The following is a 20,372-nucleotide window of genomic DNA, read 5'->3' as shown; positions in this document are numbered from 1 at the left end:
TAGAGAAGAGCAATGAAGGTCAGAAGAAGTGAGAGGTGGTGGCACTAACAAAAACACATGTAGATGGTTTGTGTGACAGAGGAAGGTACTATGGATAAGGTGAGATTGAGGCAGATGATCTGCTTTGGTGACCCCTAATAAAAATTTCCATGCATTTATTTTCAGATGTTTGTTTGTTTAGTTGTCTCTAATACGGATAATTCAGCTGATGTAGTGGGCTCTGCAGAGCTCAAGTATATTGTGTGTATTGCAGGTTCAGTGATGAGTGATGGATGTCTGAACAAAAGTTCATGGCGATCCATCAAAAAAATCAATGAGAAACGGAGAAATTGTAGTTGTAATTGAACCCAGCACCGATCGAAGAGTCAGATTATGCAATGATGTCATTCTGGTAATCAGAATCGGTCATATTGTGTAGAATGAAAAAAACAAACAAACAAAACAACAACCCCCCCCCCCCCCCACAACATTTCTTTAGTTAAACTGAGAACTTGAAATGATTGAAACATGCTTTTAAAATGACCACAAAAACTGTACAAAAACATGTTTATTATGACAGTAATAGAATACCATACAAATAAGAGCTCATGTCAGCTGTATAAAAATACAAAATCATGATGCATTTTAGTGTGAGCATCATAGATCATTTGAAAAAAAAAACAAGAAAATCATTAAGTCAGTTTTATCTAGCACTCAGTCCCGTCTTTTAACCTGTCCTGCAGTGCTTTGCCGTCATGCTGTTCAAAATCTAGATTGAGGGACTGCACAGTGCACAAGTTTCACAGCAATAGAGGAAAGAAAACTGGTGGATATTATGATATTATCTATGGTACGACAGCTCATTTGTTGCCATCGTGGTACTGCATATCGGTAGGTAGCTTCCTTTTATACTGTTTGAATAATATCTGAAAAATATTCAGTACCAGTTGCTATGTTTAAAGCTTTGATAAAACTGACCATGTCCATGTCTAAGATCTAAACTGTATGTACATGTAGGAATACATTTGCTCTGAATAGAAAACAGAGTGAAAAACAAACCCCAGCTCACCTAGTGACAGCCAATCAACTTTTCAACAGCTGCGCTCAGAAAGATAGAAAATGCTAGGAAGGTTTATTAGTTGCAGTAATATCATACGGCTATCCCTGCACACGTCAGAGCCACGCTGCTGGTTTTTACAATGCCTGACTTGACCTCTCACATGAGGACTGGGCTCCAGTGAGGTGATGTGAACCAGTGGGTCAAAGCGCAGTTTTTCTGCTCGAGCTTCTACAGAAAAATATAATGTATAAGAAAAATACACACTGTAATCATATAGTAAACATGCTTTTATGTATTTTTATGATATAAAATGAAAATTTGAAAAAAAAAAAGAGCTTATACAAGTGTGTCAGCAGTGAAGCTGTGGAGTGGTTCGTGAATATAAATCAAAGTGTAAAAAAAAAAAAAATCCCTGAAGTTTTAACCAAATTTAAAATTTTTATCATGCATATATATATATATATATATTTTTAGCTTTTATGCATAAATGTATAAGTGCTCTTTCCGATACAAATTCAAACTTTACTATGATGGAAAATAACTCTGTGCGTGGTTCGCAGTTCAGAAATGGAATAAGCACCACGTTTAAGCGAATCCTGCGTCAACAAACTGATATTTGGTCTTGTGGTGAAGCTGAATTGTGACTTTTTAAAAAACTTCTTCATTTATAGCTAAGGCAAATCATGGGCAATTGTTTAAACATCTGCTTTGTGCTTTGATTGATCTCCGTGAGCCAGGCTCTCCTCGTTCTCTTCCTCCTCATTAGGAACCTGGAAAACGAGCAATGCGAATTATTTGTCTGTGGCATAAATGGTCACCAGGCAAGCAAAATACAGTTCAAACAAATGCACAATGCATTTATGCACATGCATGATATGCACAATGTGTTTCTGTGAATTAAAATCTGCATCTAATATACTGATTGACTGATTATTATTTGGCTCTAGTTTAATACTTTAATTATTAAAACATGATGTTTGTCAGGTATGTGTAGTTTTTCGTGCCTGGATGTGCTCGCTTGCTCTTTTTCTCTAGTTATACTGATATATGAACCACGTCTATCTGAGTTAATAACTTGAACAAACAAATCTGCCTTCTGCCACTCGTACCAGACAGTCAGAGACCTGAAGATAATATTTATGAGGAATGGGATTTCTTACCTCCCAGTAAATAGAGTCATCGAAGCAGTTCTGGTCTGGAGGTTGTCCCCAGAAAGGCAACTTCATTATTAGACCTTAAAGAAGAAAATGAATGTTTGATCACCCGTTTCTAAACCTCAATGTCTTTCCATTGAGCAATTTGGCCATTAGGTGTAACATTTATGGTTTTATTAGTCTCCTTTGCCCACCTGTAATAGTACCTCCAACCAAAGCGAACCCGAGGGATGAACCCAAGGCAGCAGCTTGCATGGTAGCGCTAGCACTGAGGAGACAGGATGAGAAGAAGTGACTTTTAAATGAAGTAAATCGTGTCAAAGCCATATTGCTTTTATGTGTGTATATATGGGTTATTATAATACTGTGGTGAGATTTTCAGTGCGTGAGGTGACTATTACCCGTCTTTTTTCCCCAAAGCTGCAGCCACAATTCCAGCCAGCCCGCCCAGGATGCCAGGCAAGCCATGCAGATTGTGGACCCCGCAGGTATCCTGGATACCCAGGTTGGATGCCAGTATAGGCTGCAGAGAAGGAATAACAGGGGATTTTTAGTCACCAACAAAAGTACACATTGTTAATTCAGATTCAGCCTGTACCAGGTTGTACCAGTTGTCTTTCTTTTGACTCACACTTAGGTATTTGAATCCCACGGTGGAGATAATGCCAGCGACGAACCCAATCAGCATGGCTCCAAATGGCCCGATGCTCATGTCAGCACATGTTCCCACTGCAACACCACCAGCCAAGGTGGCGTTCTGAATGTGCACCTGTGCAGTAGAAAGACATAAAGACAACTGTATGACTGAATTTCTGCTTTTAACTCTGTGAACTGTCGCTGTTATAACTATTAGAGTAAAGTTGCCGGACCATGTCCAGTTTTCCTTTGTGCTCCACCAGGCTGGAGATGGCGTAGGCAGAGAGCACACAGGTGGCCAGGGAGAGGTAGGTGTTGATCACTGCAGTGAGCTGAGTGTAGCTCAACGGTGGTTCAGCGATGGCTGAGTTAAAGCTGGGCCAGAACATCCACAAAAAGATGGTTCCTGTAGAAGAGGACGTTAAAAATGGAAACATCAAGGTCCATGCTGCACAGCTGTCTGTGTCCACTAGATGGCATAAGTCTGACTTCTATTGGAGGCCAATGATGCACCAGGGAGGGAAAGTCACGGGAAAGAAGGGAAAGCTATCTCTGTAAACACATTTTAATATATGATCACAGAATTTTTTTCAGTGCTCTCTTACCGATCATAGCAAACATATCAGAGTGATAAACAGATCCATCGTTCTCATGTCCATTTCTTAAACCTGGTCTGTAAAGTACTCGAGCCACTGCCAAGCCAAAGTAGGCTCCATAAGCATGGATGACCATAGATGCTCCAACATCACTAGCCTGTTGAAGAGAAAGGCATGACAGACCCACAGTAGCGTTTGATAAAACAGTGAATATTCGTGGTTGTTATGTGGGGATTGATGTTTTTTTGCTCAGTTCATGGACACACATGCGCTTGCTACTATGAACTCACTTTCATGAGACCAACCACCAGATGCTCATTGACGGAAAAGATGGTGATCTCCAGTATGGTCATGATGAGGAGCTGCACAGGGCTGGTTTTACCCAGAACGGCGCCAAATGAAATCAGGACCGTAGCTGTGCTGAAATCTGCATTGATTATTCTGCAGAAGTGAGGACAAAAGTTATTAGAAAAAACATCAACAGACATCATCTGTGATCTATTAGAGCGACTCATGTGCAGGATTTGGCTTTATTTAGCATGTACTTGGTAATGATGTAGAATGCTGTGCAAGTCTTAGGGACTTGCATCATGACAGCAACCCCAAACCTACAGCCAGCCATGTGCATTTTTCTTATAGCAGTTGTTTTTGAAAAGCGATATGTGCAGCGAAGAAAGCCATACTTCAAAATGCTGACTTTAATCTTGCCCCCGTCCAGGTGCCAGATGCCCTGCATGAGGAGGCCCCACTGCAGGCCGAAGGCAGCCAGGAGCAAGTTGATGCCCACGCTGCTGAACCCGTATCTCTTGAGAAATGTCATCAGGAACCCGAAGCCGATGAAGATCATGACGTGGACGTCCTGAAACACTGGGGACATGAGAAGGGAGGTCAGTTAATGCTGTGTTAGCTAGTCCCACTTTAACCTCAGTTGAATGTGGTCTTATAAATGAATTGAATGAAGCACTTATTCAGTTCAAAGTAAATTATTTGCTGTGACCCTGCTGCTCACAGTGGTATGTTTTTTTTTTTTACTTTGTGGTTTAAATGACTCATTGAGAAGTAGCTGGACTTCTCAGGAGTCATTTCTGTCCACAGTGGCTGCATTGTCAGCTGTGACCTGTCAGGTGGAAAAGCAATTCAATCACACTATGAATGGCATGCTGGGAAAATACCCCCACTGTCCCTGTTGGGGTTGTGGCCTTGTGCTTTTCTATTAAGTGCATATGATCTTAATAAGTCTAAACTTAAGATGTCTCAGAGGGAGGGGATGCTTTGTGCACTCTTATCTCTTTTTGTCAGCTGTTAGACTGAAAAAGGCAGCAGGGTTTGGAGTTTGCTCATCTTATATCCCCTGTTTGATTATGTATATATATGTGGTATTCGGCAGTAAGAAGGTACAAACAAATCTTTAAGGTAAGTGAGGATAGATGAGTCTGGAGTAAGGCCAACTATATTTTAGGGGGATTTGAGTCATCGTTATGGCAGGAAGGGAGACTTCTGTTTCCCTTAAGGCTTTAAGCTCGCTATGATGAGCTTCACATGTGGAAAATATATCAAGTTGTATGTATGTGTAGGCTGGGAAACAATAGACTCATTTCCTTAGTTCGTAATGAGCACAGTTGTGTCTGTTATTGTCTAGACAGGACACACCGTGTTGCAGCCTTAAAGGATACTTTTACAGCTGTTTCTTCAGTTTCTTTGTTCTTAGTTAGTTATGAGTACTTAAATGACTTAAAACAAGTATGTGCCAAAAAACCTGCACTTCCTCTGCTGGCCACTGGAGGCAGGATCTGAAAGCTAGTTGAGTTTTAAAATGTTGAACTTCACCGTGAAAGTAAACATGCTTACAGCCTGGTACAAATAAGGTTTTGGTCTATGGATAGAAGAGAGTGGGTGAGTTTAGTTAGGGGCGTGGCTATTCTAAGTGCCTGATGAGCTGATATAAACAGCTGGACACTGAATGGCTGTCTGCTAAGCTTCACTAGGCTAATTAGCATCACTGGACTGGACCTCTTGACCATGTTTTTGGTGTTGGTAGCTTTGAAAAGCCTTTTGTGTGGTATTGCACATTAGTCTCTCAACACCAGTTAGCAGCTACCTGTCTATTATGTCTGCACTAAGCATCTGTATAAATTATGAAGGCAACTTGCTAACCAAGGTTATGAAGTTTAGCTGATAGTTTAGGACTCTATTTTTGCATCCAACTATAGTCACGTCTGTCTCTAGTTGTTGTCTCTATTAGCATTTAACCAAAATGCTAAAATTACAATTTTAACATAATGAGACCAGAAACAATGGGAGTGCGCCCATCTTTTATATACAGTCTGTGGTTCTGCTGTGTTCATGTGTGACATATTTTTTTGGTTAGCTTAGCACAAAGACTGAAAATGGAGAAGACCAACTTTGAACTCCCTGAAGTAAAGCAAAAAGATCTTCCTGTTTAAGCCTCTCACAATTCTTTATTTTACATGTGACATCTCATCTGTTTAATTGCTGAAGTGTTATTACCACAAGGTTTTCAGAAGTTTATCAGACAAATGGCAAAGGCTGCAGGATGTTATTATACGCTGCCAAGAAACAGTCTGACAACATGTTGTTTTTACACTTACATAAAACGTGTTAAACATTAAACTTTGGAGATTTTTATCGACTTGTAAAAGAGTCAGATTAGTTGTTTCCAGTCTTTGTGCTAAGGCAAGATCAGCCTTTCCTAGCTGTGGCCTTGTATTATACTATAAAAGTATCATCTGCTTCATATTTTGTAGATAGACATTTATGTTAAAAGTGTGAAGTATTTATTATGATTTTGCATTTTGAAAAGTAAAAAAAAGGTTGAATGTGAACTTAATCTCAACATTTTGATTTTATCCCCTAGATGAAAAAGCCCAAACTCAGACGTAGGTGCGTTTAAGCTGTTTAAAGCGTCAGGCTCCTATGCACCATTTACATCAGAGTACATTATTTTGCAAGCAGCAGCTATCAAATGGCGATAATGGGGGAGATTAAATTCATCCACATCTATTTCCATAAACTGTTTCTGCATATAGAATGTCAGCAAATTTCTAACACCTACTTGGGTATTTGGGAAATATACAAACCCACTCACATCTGCTTTAATCAGGAATCTGTATATGTGCTTAAAAGCCCTGATAGCTCAACATCTGATTACTGTGTGCTCTATTATAACAAAAATGCTCCAGGTTCTGACAGTTCAACATCAAAACCAAACACCAAAAGAGAATCACATGTTTCCCTTTCAGTCTTAATTAGCAGTAACAATCAGCATTTTGAAGACATCTGCACCTGCAAGCTGATGTGTAGATATCTGACTAAGCTTATCTCTATGAAGCTGTTGAAGCTGTGAAGAAAATCTTTTTGCCACTGAACTTGCACTTTTACCCCTCTCTGTTTCTCAGCTGGGTGAGTCAGAATTGCTCTCTTTGTAGTAGTGAACAGTAGATTGCGGACGGGGATGAGATAAAACTGGAAAGCAGCCACAGTGACTGGCACCACGCCTAGATGTTAGGTAACGCGAATCCTCTGAAGAACTGGCTGAACCAAGACAAGAGAGAGACACCTCAGGTGCAACTGTGCAGCTTTTTTTCAACCCATGCATGAAAAAGATGAATAATTATTTTATTTTACAAAGTCTTAAGTCAAAGTCTTCCATTACTTTAATGTTTAATTTAACATATTAACCACTCTTTAAGAAGAAATGAAAGAAAAAAGTCATAATTAGAACATTTTTGAGGTATTTTTTCATACCAGACGACCACAATTTTACTTCTGCAAATTGCATATTTTAACTGCTTATTTGTTGTGCTTTGAGCTTGTAATTGCATAAGTCTGGGATGTGTGAGATAATGGATCTCTTTCAGCATGCAACCCCAAGCCTCATGCTTTCTAACATCGCGCAGTCCCAGTTTAAATGCTAATGGTTTTAGATAATCAAGCATAATTTAAATTTTGCAAAAGTTTTAGCTCTGGGCCTGTTATTCCAAAAACAAATGTCCCTTCTGAGCTTTTGGAGATAAATCACTGCATATTTTTTACTCCTTTATGACTAACTGGGAATTAATAGAGTGTTACAAAGATAACATACGTTTTGTGCAGAAAAGACACAGCAGAGTTCACAGCAGAGTCTAGCCTTAAATGTGATCTTTACTTCAAAATGTATTTCTTGATAGTCAACGTATGCGACTTAAACATCCCATGTGAAGCAGAAGATATGGTCAGCTTCAATGCTGAGCTAATCTCTTGGGTGTCACAACCGCCCCACCCAATCGTGAGCAGACACTCATGCAATAAAACAGCAGCTATCTGAATGCAGATAAGTGCACAAGCTGCAAAGAAGCAGCTTAACTGTAGAAACCGCTGAGAGCCCACAAAAAATGCCAAAGCTACTGCAAGATAACTTGAAAAATATCAATTTAAATGCGGCACAAAACCTCCAGCTTCCACCTGACTGTCCTTTATGAGCCTTTTTTTGGACACAGTAATGTCAATCACATGTGACCTCCACCTTTCCCAACAGGATTCACTTGTTTTCTCAGCTGCATGTGTTTGATTAGACCTTGTGACAGATGAGAATTCAACCCCATGACTTCTTTTATTGCATTTAGTTGACCTACGCTGGAAACAACCTCCAATTTGTGTTTGCAAGTAACTGATTGATTAACTAGACCCCTAAAATAGAATTTCTTTTATTCAAGAAAATGAAAGTAAAAAGAAATGTGGAAATGTTGTTTACTTTGCTATTTTATGAGAAACAAGCAAAATGTTTGTCATTGTTTTCTGTAAAATTTCAGTGTGACTAATATTTTCTGCTTTTAGTCTAAATTTTTTGCCAGTTAATTAGATGCAGTCTCAACACTGTGATATAACAGATATAACATTCATAAAAATCTATTTATAAATAACATGTTGACCAAACAAGCAAGCATGCGGCTCCAGGTAGACTTACTGGGGTAGAGGTCCATAGGCTCCAATTTATGGTCAGTGTTATTGTGGGTGTCGTGTGAGTCATGGTGTCCATGTTCCCCATCATCATAGACGACAAATACTGCAAATAGGATGATGGTGATAATCTCCAAAATCAAGGCTATGATGGGGAACTTTGTCCTCATGTTGGTGGCATATGCAGGCATCCTGAGACCGACTCTGCTTATCTCTCGTGCAGCCTGTCCCTCCTCAGCTCTCTTTTTAGGGGGTTGTGCTGTGTGAAGAAAGTGGTGTCTGGTTTTAAACTGATGTAGGTTTCGCCGTGACCAATGACAAGGCAGAAGACCAGGGCCTCGGTGGTGAGCACCCCCTCCGTCGTGCACTTTGCTCACGAGGGATGGGTTTCCTCTGTGGATGCCGGAGGGGGCAAAACAAAACACAAACGTAACGACACACAGCCAATGAGCGGACACGAAAAGACTTAATGACTGCTCCTTCCCACTCATTTTACACTGTCAAAGTTACTGCATGTTTGTTTACTTAACTTTGCACTCATCCTTTTATGTCTTGAAATACAGCAGCAGAAAATGCAAATCTAATGTGCAAATAAGACATGCATTTATAGAAGGGGATACTTATTATTTACATCTGCTAATATGTAACAACTTTCAAACTGTTACTCTTTTGTTACCCTTTTTTCCCCTGTTAAGCAACATTAGTGTTTTATTATTTTTATTTTGCTTTGTTGTGTTTTTACTGATGCGCTTGCATTTTCAGATACAATGATACAAATACGAAAGATACAGAAGTATTATCACAAAATGTGTAGAAAGAAAAGGTTGTGGTGGATTTTTTGTAATTTATTTACATCTAAGCAGTGTTTTGGTAAATCGAACTGTTGGTATATTGTTTAAACCCTCAAAGTGTCACTAAAATAAATAACAAGTGGTAATCACGTGGAAAATCAAATTGTACAATTCCTTTAATTTAATACAAGAAAACATTTACAATGACTGAACTTGTATAACATCATGTTATTAATAATACTAAATTTTGTGACTTAGCTGTTCCACAGTTTCTTTAAATTTGATTAGATGAGATTAGATTAGAGCCAGGAACACTTTGCTTTCCACCCCTCCCCATTTAGCAGTGTGTAAACATTTAGTGAGCACTCTATTGTGCTCTCTAACTTAGTTGTAAACACATATGAGTGTGTATCAACGTGTTGGTTAACAGCAGCTTGTCCTGTTGTAAGTGACTTCTCCTGAGATGTTGAGGTTGGTATATCAAAAGACACATACCAATATTCAATGCAAAAAACAGGTGTTATGATATAAATCTCAGCACTGAAGACAAGCACTTATTAATATTAACATACAATGACATTCACTGCTTATTAAATACTCAAGCAGGGACATCTCAAGCATCCCACAAGTATCTCACATGCACTCACCAGCCACTTTGTTAAGTACTTTGCTAGTACTGAGTTGGAGCTGGTGGCTGTGGAGGCCATTTGAGTTCAATAAACTCACCATCATCTTTAAGAAACCAGTTTAAAATGATTTGTGACATTTTGTGTTATCCTGCTTGAAGCAGACATCAGAAGATGGGTACACTGGGGTGATAAAGGGTTGGATGTGGATGGAAACAATACTCAGAGAGCTGTGGTGTTTAAAAAACGCTCAGTTGGTACTTTTCCAATCTTCTGTTTTCCAATATTATTGCGCTTATGCAAATTATTCCCTCGGCTTCCTGTTCTTACCTTACAAGAGTGGTGCCTTCTGCAGCTGTAGCCAGTCTGCTTCAAGGTTGAACATGTTGTGCACTCAGATATGATCAAGGGAGAATGCCCACTGGAGATAGTAGATCAGCAGTTTTTGAAACAACTATATCACGTTCAAAGTCAGTTAAATCCAGTTTTTTCTCATTCTGATGCTTAGTTTGAACTTCAGCAGGTCGATTAGAACTTTGGGTTCACAAGCAGTTGAACAGGTGTCCCTAACAATGTGGCCAGTGTGTACAAATTCATATTTGATAACCAAACCATTCCAAGATAATTATAACTTCAGGTAAACTAACGTAGTAGAGTGTAAAAATCTGTCTCTGATATACAGAGGAGCATTGGTGTGTTACAATTAAAGTGTTCTACAAGTATTTAACTATGAAAATATAGTCTTTCATCTTTGCGCTGTTTGGAGGATTTTTCTTATTCCCACCAAAGATTTAAATTAGTCATTTAACTGTTCATCAATACAATGTGTTATGGTTAGAATAATATGTTGTTTATGAGTGTGTCTGACTCAGTGTCCCTCATGAACCTTCTAGATCTTTTAACAAGCGCAAAAACAAAACAATCTTAAAAATTATAATGCTTCTTTGTCAGGGTAGCAGGGTATTTCAGTGCTTTACCATCAGCTGTTTAGTCACTCTTACATACAGCATAAATGCCCTGTGCTTGCTTTCCCACTGCAAACCATCCAAGCTTACAGTGGTTCAGATTGCTCCGCAGGCGCTGATCCTTTAAGTGGCTCCCACTGAGAGTGTGGTGACAATCTGAGACTCTTCACCAAATTACCTGAGGCCAGAGGTCCTCCAACTGAGCCAGGAGCTTTATGAACTAGCAAAAAATCACTGCCAGCAACACATTTCTACGTCTTTTGGAACTGAGAGCAGTGAGCTTTTTTCTTTTTACCCTGACCCTTTGGGAAATCACTTTGATAGATATCAGAAACACTGCCGCACTGCTGAGACTGCTCTGTTTGCACTGACTAAATATTCAATTGGTGTTCGCTGTAGAATTTAACTCTGGCTTTCTAACAAGGCTGTTTAAGTAGGAAGAGGCACCGTGAGCTATTTGGTAAATTTGAAAAAATATAGGGGGGTCTCGTAGTCCATATTATGAGGGGCCATACAAGCTAAAGTTTGTTATGTCACTCTTGTGTAAATATATTGTTCTTTCATATACAGATATTGTCACACTTGCGTACATGTATTGTCATCTTTGCACACTTTTATTCTGATTTCATATCGGTTTCAGCTTTATTTGTCATATGCAAGTTAGCATAGGGTCAACATTGCAATGAATGTTGTGTACAATGTGTATGCATGTATATTCACTCATACAGTAATTTTCCTTTCACACATATTCTATTTTTAATTAATGCTACATATTTTTATGCTGACACACATTTATTATCCTTACAGGTGCAGCCATTTCTACTCGTGCATATAAATACCCTTTATTTTTCAATGCATAGATATTTGTACTCCTTTACTCATATATACATACAATCCCAATATTTATCCTTTTGCATACATGCATTCTGACATTCATGTGTATGCATTTCCTAACACAGGAAGTTCATCCTTAAGCAGGAAGTCAATCTTAAACCAGAAAATGTAATACATTTGGAAAACTTATTTGACATACCCAGACCTAACCCAGAAGAACCAACCAATGAAGCTGTTTAAAGTCATCCTGTTTTCTTTACTAGTATCGTGGTTAAATTAGTAGTAGTAATGAAAATGACATTATAACTTAAACAATGTATTAGAATGTATTGAACAAATTCAAAGAGAAGCTACGGATTCTTTTCCGTCCGTTTTGATCGTCAAGATTCGTTAACGATGCAAGAAACAGAGAAGCAGAGAAAATATCACAGTTCTTAAATGGATGGCTGATTTTTTTTTACTGACTGCTTATGAAACCAGAGAAAAATATGAGGGGCCGTAAAAGCCAAAAATCCTTCTTTCACTTTCACACACATGCATTCTTCTTCGCATACATATACTTGCACTCTCACATAGTTTTATTTTAATTTTTATATTTACATACTCTAAAAGTTGATTGTGTTCATCTGGACGTAGCATTTTCAGTGGGAGGAATGTTTCGTCACTCATCCAAGTGACTTCTTCAGTCTTCTTCTTTAGGCTAATGTAGCTACCACCACCCACATTAATAAAGATGGTTTACTATAAAATACTATCAAAGTAAGCATCAACTTACATCTGGGTCACAAGTACAAATAGTGCCACTAATATTTAAATAAACATCATGGTATTTACTGTTTTTAATGTGGATGCTTATCTGAATGAATTAGCTAGTGCTAAAATGTTGTAAGGGTACCAAAGTGTGTTGCTAAATCAGCAAAGCACATTTAATATTTTGTATTTGGCAAATGTACAGTTAAGTAGCATCCTGTTTTGTTCTTACCTTTTCCATGATCGGTGGTTTCAGTTGGCAAAGTGCTTCTGGGTCTGATATCGAAAAGACTGATATCGCAAAGCTTGCTGAAGTACTCAAGTTTCTTCTCCCTCATCCATGCTGTTAGACACCTGAAAGTAACCGGCTCGTGCTTCTCAGCCAATCACAGCAGTACAGGCAACCTGCCTTCCATTTCCACTACTCCTTATGTTTCCACTGTACTCTTTCATACACATACATTATTCTCTTGCATACATATATTTTCTTCAGACATGCATGCATTCTCTTCTTACATACATATGTTATTTGCATGAATGAAAATACATGTATAAGAGAGCATAATATTGCATTATGCATGTTAAATATGTGTAAATATGAGAATAAAAATGAAAGTATATGTATGTGAAAGAAGAATGTATGTGTGTGAAAGAAAGAACAGTGACAAGTACTCCCTCAGACCAGCTTCTTCTTGTCTTATTTTCTTTTTCTTTTATCTTATTTATTTTTCTTATTTCTCCCACCCCCCCCCCCCACCGGTTGCAGCAAATGGCCCCTCCCTGAGCCTGGTTCTGTCGGAGGTTTCTTCCTGTTTAAAGGGAGTTTTTCCTTCCCACTGTTGAGAAGTGAATGCTCAGAGGGGGTCATTTAATTGTTGGGGTTTTCTCTTTGTTATTGTAGGGTTCTTACCTTACAATATAAAGCGCCTTGAGGCGACTACTGTTGTGACTTAAAATCTATATAAATAAAATTGAACCGAACCGAATTATTTTTCTGGATTTTAGTTATTAAAAAAATGAGCTACTCAGCTGTGTTCATTTTATGTACAGATTTTTCCCATTTCTCTGGACCCTGGAGAAATGAAACTCCAATCTGAAAACATTTTAAGACTTAGAGGATTAGCTTTTTCTCACTTGGCTCTAGTCCGTCGGCATTTTCAGAGAGCGTGAGAACTGTTTACTTTTGTAAAGACTGTTTGATAACACTACATTCTCTCAATCTCACATTTCACATCGAGTATCCCCGGGAGTCTTAATGTCAGTGTTTGATCTAGTGATTAGACAAAGGTTGAGGCCTTATGGGTAATGGTGATATTATGCTTATCTGCTCTGTATATCTAAATAAATAAGCTTGAGAAAATACAATATTTGTTTTCTTTTGAAAAATTACATCAGAACATTTGTAAAGCTTAGCCTACAGAAGATGTTTATATCCAGAGATCATCTGTATGAACGCTATGGTAATTTGGGGCTTTTAATGATTTCTTTGAAGTGTGCTGTTTCCAGAGTGAAACAACCACAAAGATCTTTAATGACTTTTAAAAAACAAGATATGGGTGGATAAGTTTTTGCTCATTTGTGTGCAAAGCTGCATGTGATGTTGCATGCATGCAACATCCACCCAACAAAAAACTGATTACTTTACACCTTTGACTTGTCAGGAGAAAAGACCTGGGTTTTGTCTGCCACACTAACTGTTTCTAATCAGTCACGTGGATATCTTTATGCGGAGGAATCCTCTAGATGCAAGAATGTGGTGCTGGTTCCCTGACCATCAAACAAAGTATGTAACTTTGCATGTGTAGGAGAGTAAGCCTCATGACTCCATACAGGTCTTAAGTATCCATACAGTGATAAGAAGTTTGCTTTAAAATAACAATGCACGGAGAACTGAACTTTCAGCACAATTCAGTTTTATTTGTATAATTTCATTTCACAGTGGCTGTCATCAGACTTTATATAGCCTCAAAATAAATCATAAAATAAAAAAAAAGAGAGACAAGTTTGCTCCACTTAGGAAATACTTGTGTGTCTGCAGTGATGTAAATGCCGTGCTGGTTTATCGTGGTGAAGAGAGAGCTGAGCGTAAAAGCAAACCTGTGGATTTACTGGCTGATCTACTTTCCTACCCTCACCTATGGTCACCAGCTTTGTGACGGTAAGAGTGACAATACAGAAATGAGCTTTCTTTAAAGGGTGGCTGGCCTCTCCCTTAGTGATAGGTTGAGGACTTCAGTTGTTAGAGAAGGGCTCAAAGTAGAGCCGCTACTCTTCCACATCAAAAGGAGCAAGTTCCGGTGGTTCGGGCATCTCACTAGGATGGGTGAGGTGAGGATACCCAAGACACGCTGTGGAGATTGTATCTCTCGTAGTCTGGGAACGCCTTGGTGTTCCCCTGGATAAGCTGGAGGAGGTGGCTGGGGAGAGGCAAGTCTGGGCTTCTCTGCTTAGGCTGCTGGCTTCTCGACCCATCACTGTGTAAGCAGAAGAATGAATGGATGGATGGATGGATGGATGGATGGATGGATGGATGGATGGATGGATGGATGGATGAGAAATACTTATACAAGAAATTTTAAAATTTAGATAATACTTCTGTCTTCATCTGCAGTTGTTTGTCTTACTATTACTATTATTTTACACTTGGTGCAAGCCACAGAGATGCTCAAGTGTGAGCTGCAAGTAAACAATAAACACCTTAAATATGTGGAAGAATTCATTTTTTAAATGACTTTTTCATCATATGTATTTATTTCTTTAAAGCTCTGCCCCTAGCAAGTGTCTTTGAATTAAATTGTTTACTTGTAGTGAATTTATTTATATCACTGTGAACATAGGAATTTATTATGACCCATGAACGGTTGCTGACCTTTGAAGGAGAAACTCTAAAATGGTGAATCTGATGCTTCTTCCATCCATATAACCTCCTCTGTTAGACTTTAAGCGCTCCATGATTGATGCACCGTTTGCGTATACTTGTGAAACTGAAGCCAAATAAAAGATAGACTGTTGTTTGTTTCTCTCTGTTCATGTTGTGAAAACCGCATGAAAAGCACTTGTAGTCAAAGCACAATAAGATTTTATCTGTATCAGCAAATCCGTGAGGCGTTCAAGATCACGCCTTTTGCACTTTGCATGTCACTCAGGTTTATATGGAATATGTTGGCGATTTCATCAAACAAATGCTGTTGTTATTTCTCCAAAGGAATGTGTTGGCTTGTTAAGGCTCACAAAAACTGATAAACTTTGAACATTAAAGTTGAAAGCAAAGGAAAGCATTCTTGTATCTGCCAAAATCAGTTTTAATCTAGCCTTCCTGTGAACTTCGCATTCCAGGAAAGCCATTAAGCAATTTATCTTTCCTCAGCCACAACCCCGCCGTAAAATGCAGATTTTTGGAAAATAAACAAGACATCAGGGCTAAATTGGCTCCTTTTGTCTCGGATCCTCATGAACTGTTATGCAACATAAATGACTTCACAGAGCTCCTTGTTCTGCTTTCAAACCAGCTGATACTCTGTTCGTTTGATCCATGTGTCAGAGACGGGAGGCTTTTTTTTTTTTTGCTATAATGGCAGCACGACTCAGTGTAAGGGATCAAAGCGGGAAGGAGTTGGATGATTAATTACTACTCCAATCTGTTTCAGGACATTCTTGGAAAGCCAATATGTAAAAGTCAAACTCAGCTTTGGATGTTCATTCTCGCATTTGTACTTTTTCTTTTGTTTGAAAATGAGTCTTTTGATGTACTGAGTCAACTGTGGGAGTATAATACGGAATTAAAGCGCAGTATTTCATATATAATGCATATAGTTACATTCCATATAGTAGCTCTTTGAATGAACTCTCCACCTCAAGGCAAATTGTAGTTTTACATCACTTTTGCAGTGAACAGTTTTCAAAGCAAGAAAAAAAAATCTTCCCATTGATAAAAAATCTTTATCTTCTACTGTCTGACATGCTGCCACTTGATGCTTATAGTCATGGTTAAAAGAAAGTGCGCCTCCTTTCAATTCTCTGGTTTTACATTTCAGGACATAATAGGAAAAAAAGGATTAATCCTTATCATGTCATATCACAGCACATTATACAGTGTTGTTATTTTTTTTAACAAAATTTACTGTGGTCACTGAGTCGACCTTGAACTCCTCCGTATAATAAAGTATCCTAGAGTCAAATGTGAGGCCATCTGTCTGGCATCTAAAGCCTGGCTGAAACTGGGTCACTCTGTGGGACAGTGATCCGAAGCACAGCTGCAAACCTGCAACAGAATAACCAAAAAAGGAACGAATCAAGGCGTTGCAATGACCCCATCATGAACCTGGACCTCACTCTGATTGAAATGGTGTGGTGGGAGCTTAAGGGAGCTGTACATAAACTAATGCCTGGACACTTCAATGAACAGGGACAGTGTTGTAAATAAGAGTCGGCCACAATTCCTCCACAGTGATGAGAGAGACTGATAAAGTCATAGAGGAAATGATTACTCCAGGCTATTGCTGCTAAAGGTTGTTCAACAAGCTACAAGTTGAGTCATGAGATGCACTTAGTTTTTCACTCACTGCTTCTGCTTTTTGGGGTAATTTCTGTTAAATAATAACACAATGCAATATAAACCTATATTTATTATTCATTGTCATTGTGAACTGACACTATATAAATAAATAAGCATGAATTGTTCTGAACTGATGCTTTTATTGGGCTTTCCCATGCAAATATCACCTCTCCATCCATTGTTATTGTAAAAGAACTTCTCATCAGTGAAGATAAGACCTTTATGTAATCATGAGGATTACTCTCCTTACACAGACTTCATGCAAAGTTACATACTTTGTTTGACGGTCAGGGGAACAGCACCACATTCCTGCATACAGAAGATTCCTCCATATAAAGATATGCATGTGACTGATTAGAAACATAGACTGTTAGTGTGACAGACAAAACCCAGGTCTTTTCACCTCATAAGTCAAAGCAATCAATCTTTGATGGTTGAATGTTGCATGTATGCAACTTCACATGCAGCTTTGCACACAAGTGTGCCTGATATCCAAAGAGATTTGCATGTGCAGTATCTGTAGTAATCCATCTGAAGAAAACGAGGAGAATTTCTGAAGTCAGTGCTGACCTTTACTCTCTGTGAGGCAGCTGTGATACTTTGAAGTCTTTTTTGAAGCTAGTGCATCCACTGGGAAACATTTGTTGTAGTGTTTCTGTTTTTAATCTGTTTCATGGTAAGAGCAGCGCTGCAGGTCAGTTCTGCCTGTAAAACCCAGAATACCAAAAACTGGAAGGTAAAAATATTACATTTGAATAAAAAGAACAGCTTGTCTGTAGCTGAAGCAGGTAAATGAAAGCTGTAATCTGTCAAGGATAAGGACACTGGGTGATTAAAATTTCTAGTTCATATTATGAATAGCGAAATAAGAATGCAAATCTAGAGAAGAAGACAGTGTTCAGAGTTAAGCAACATTATCAAATGGTTGCTTTGAAGACTAGGACCAGATCTATAAGCTCACATGACTGTTACTGTCTTTAAAGAGATTTTGGTGTGCCAAGAGTAAGTCTGCTATCGGTTTGTAATTGAATGGGGCCATGTTGGAAATTAAATGCAATCTGTTTGTGATAATACAACAGTTAATTGTGATAAATCAGCAAAAATAAAAAATGTGCTGGCATCTGTTGCAAATCTGTCGCTATCACTATACTCAGAAATTTACATTAAACAGAAATTCCTTAGATTCAGGAATGTATTAAAAATCCTGTGCAGAGAGTTATTTTAAAAGAACTCGGTTTCTAAAAGCAAAAAGCGTTTCAGTGTTGCAGTCCTGCTCTACGTATGTCACTAGGTCTATATGCAACCACAGCCTTTTAATGGGACAACAGTAGCAGGAGGTACTGTGATGGGGTGGGTCAAAGAAGTGGTCCACTTCAGACACTCAGTAGGTGTCTGTTCAAGCTACAGATGAGAGGAGAGAGGATCTGGTCTTCTCTCATTTCAAAGACCTAAAAAGAGAAATATTGTGTACTCCTTCTTACGGTTCATTTTAAAATAACCGCTTTCCTAGGAGATCAGATCATTTCACTTGTTTAAAAAAGCATTTGAACCAGCTGTTAGAATCTAGTTAGTGTCTTTATGCTTTTATAATATTTTTTCTTTAAATATTCAGATTTTTAAAAGTTTTGATTTCCAACTAGAGACTCTGAGTTCAATAAATTATGAGAGATATTTAGTGATACAACAAAATTCTGGTCTGATACTAATAGTCAGCGCCAATCTTACATTTACTGGACACTTTATTAGGTACCTTGCTAATACTAGGTCGAACCCGATTTTGCCTTCAGAGTTGTCTTAATTCCATCCATTCGCTTCCGCTTATCCTTTCCAGGGTCGCGGGGGCGCTGGAGCCTATCCCAGCTGTCATAGGGCGAGAGGCGGGGTACACCCTGGACAGGTCGCCAGTCTGTCGCAGGGCCAACACACAGGGACAGACAACCATTCACGCTCACATTCACTCACACCTAGTGACAATTTGGATTATCCAATTAACCTATCCCCTCAAACTGCATGTCTTTGGACGGTGGGAGGAAGCCGGAGTACCCAGAGGGAACCCACGCAAACACGGGGAGAACATGCAAACTCCACACAGAAAGACCCCGGCCTGATGGTGGAATTGAACTCAGGACCTTCTTGCTGTGCGGCAACAGTGCTAACCACCGTGCCACCGTGCTCTGTCTTAATTCAATTGTCAAAATTATAAAACTTTCAATAAAAATAAAGTATAAAAAAAAGAGCTGTCTTAATTCTTCATAGCACAGATTCTACAAGGTTTTGACATAGATAGTGTCACACAGTTGCTCTAGATTTGCACATTCATGTTGCAAATTCCCCTTTACAGGCAGCCCGGGCAGCCTGCTAGCAACCAAAGCAATCACTAGGAGGTTTTGAGCAATGTGCGCCTGACGTCATGTGAGAAATGCCAATAGCTGTAGCTACCAAAGTAGTTAAAAAAACGGCCATCCTTAATCCTGCCTACAATTTTCTGACACATTAATGTACTGAAATATCTTGACAAACATCACCGTCCTTTTGTACCATTACCTCCAGTCCTTGGTCTCAGCATATAATTTCTAACATTATTTAAGGGAGATAGCGATGGATGCTCATTCTATCCATCTCAAACTACTCTTTCACCACAGTCCCCTGTCTGCACCCCATCGCTTGTTTCCTGTGGCTAGGGCTGAGAAACAGTTGTACGCCCTGATAAGCCCACTTGGAGGGAAGCCTATGCAGGCGGGTAATCACCATGTTGGATGCTAGCAATCAAGGACAATCACAAACTCTCATCATGTTTATGTTGTGATGGCACTTAATGTTATTTAAGTAAAGAGCAGTTATGGCCCTCATAGCATCTCGGTAGTGTAGGGTGAATTTATAACCCGCAGGAGCAAAGTGAGGTCAGACAGAAACTATAGCATGGAGGCCTAAATGGCTTTTCAGATAAGGGCTTGATAAGAAAAAATACTTTGATGTCAATCAGTTCTGGCCTCTTCATAGTAGTTAAAGTACAGTACTTCAAAATCTTTACAGACAACTGCAGATGATGATAGCTGCATCGCTCAGTTTGAATGTTTAACAGGTGTGGGCAGGATTTGGTGCCATGTGTGCTTATCATGTTACCATGGGAAGCAAAGCAGGCATCAGTCCCAAGAGAGTGCGGACAGACGAGCGAATATACTGAATGTATGCCGTTGGACCTAAACCACATGTGCAAAATGCGATAGAGAGAAACGGCAGTTTTCTGCTTTTTCAAGTTCATCAGTGATCAGAAGAAAGCAGGTGTACTCTATAGTAGGTTTGACTTCATTATTTCCACAAATTTTTTTTTCAAGCCATGTGTACTGTTTACACACAGTATGTGGTCTATCTGAGGGAGTATGTGTAACAGGCCAGCTGCAGAAAGCCAGCAGAGGGGTGGGGGTTGCTTTGCAGTGCCGTGGGACTTCTTCTGTTTGCTCACATACATA

General features: G+C 39.0%; 1 protein-coding gene across 1 annotated transcript; it reads right to left on the bottom strand.

The window, feature by feature from the left end:
• Window positions 1-529: 529 nt before the first annotated feature.
• Window positions 530-8,656, bottom strand: rhag (Rh associated glycoprotein). Its single transcript, XM_003446300.4, has 10 exons — window positions 8,389-8,656; window positions 4,109-4,292; window positions 3,716-3,866; window positions 3,435-3,582; window positions 3,063-3,235; window positions 2,825-2,962; window positions 2,595-2,716; window positions 2,388-2,461; window positions 2,200-2,273; window positions 530-1,809 (listed from the first exon to the last, which is right to left on the bottom strand). The coding sequence occupies exons 1-10, from the start codon at window positions 8,570-8,572 to the stop codon at window positions 1,735-1,737; spliced, it is 1,323 nt and encodes a 440-aa protein (XP_003446348.1). The 5' UTR covers window positions 8,573-8,656; the 3' UTR covers window positions 530-1,734.
• Between the last annotated feature and the right edge of the window lie 11,716 nt (window positions 8,657-20,372).

The sequence above is a fragment of the Oreochromis niloticus genome, linkage group LG15 (genome assembly GCF_001858045.2).
Source record: "Oreochromis niloticus isolate F11D_XX linkage group LG15, O_niloticus_UMD_NMBU, whole genome shotgun sequence".
Taxonomy (NCBI): Eukaryota; Metazoa; Chordata; class Actinopteri; order Cichliformes; family Cichlidae; genus Oreochromis; species Oreochromis niloticus.
This window is presented reverse-complemented; position numbering and strand designations above follow the sequence as displayed.

Coding starts and splice junctions, on each gene's coding strand:
- rhag (XM_003446300.4), bottom strand. CDS start 8,572: ATGCCTGCATATGCCACCAACATGAGGACAAAGTTCCCCATCATAGCC. Junction 2,963..3,062: donor ACAAAGGAAAACTGGACATG/GTCCGGCAACTT, acceptor TCTACTGCACAG/GTGCACATTCAGAACGCCAC. Junction 1,810..2,199: donor ATGACTCTATTTACTGGGAG/GTAAGAAATCCC, acceptor CTCGTTTTCCAG/GTTCCTAATGAGGAGGAAGA.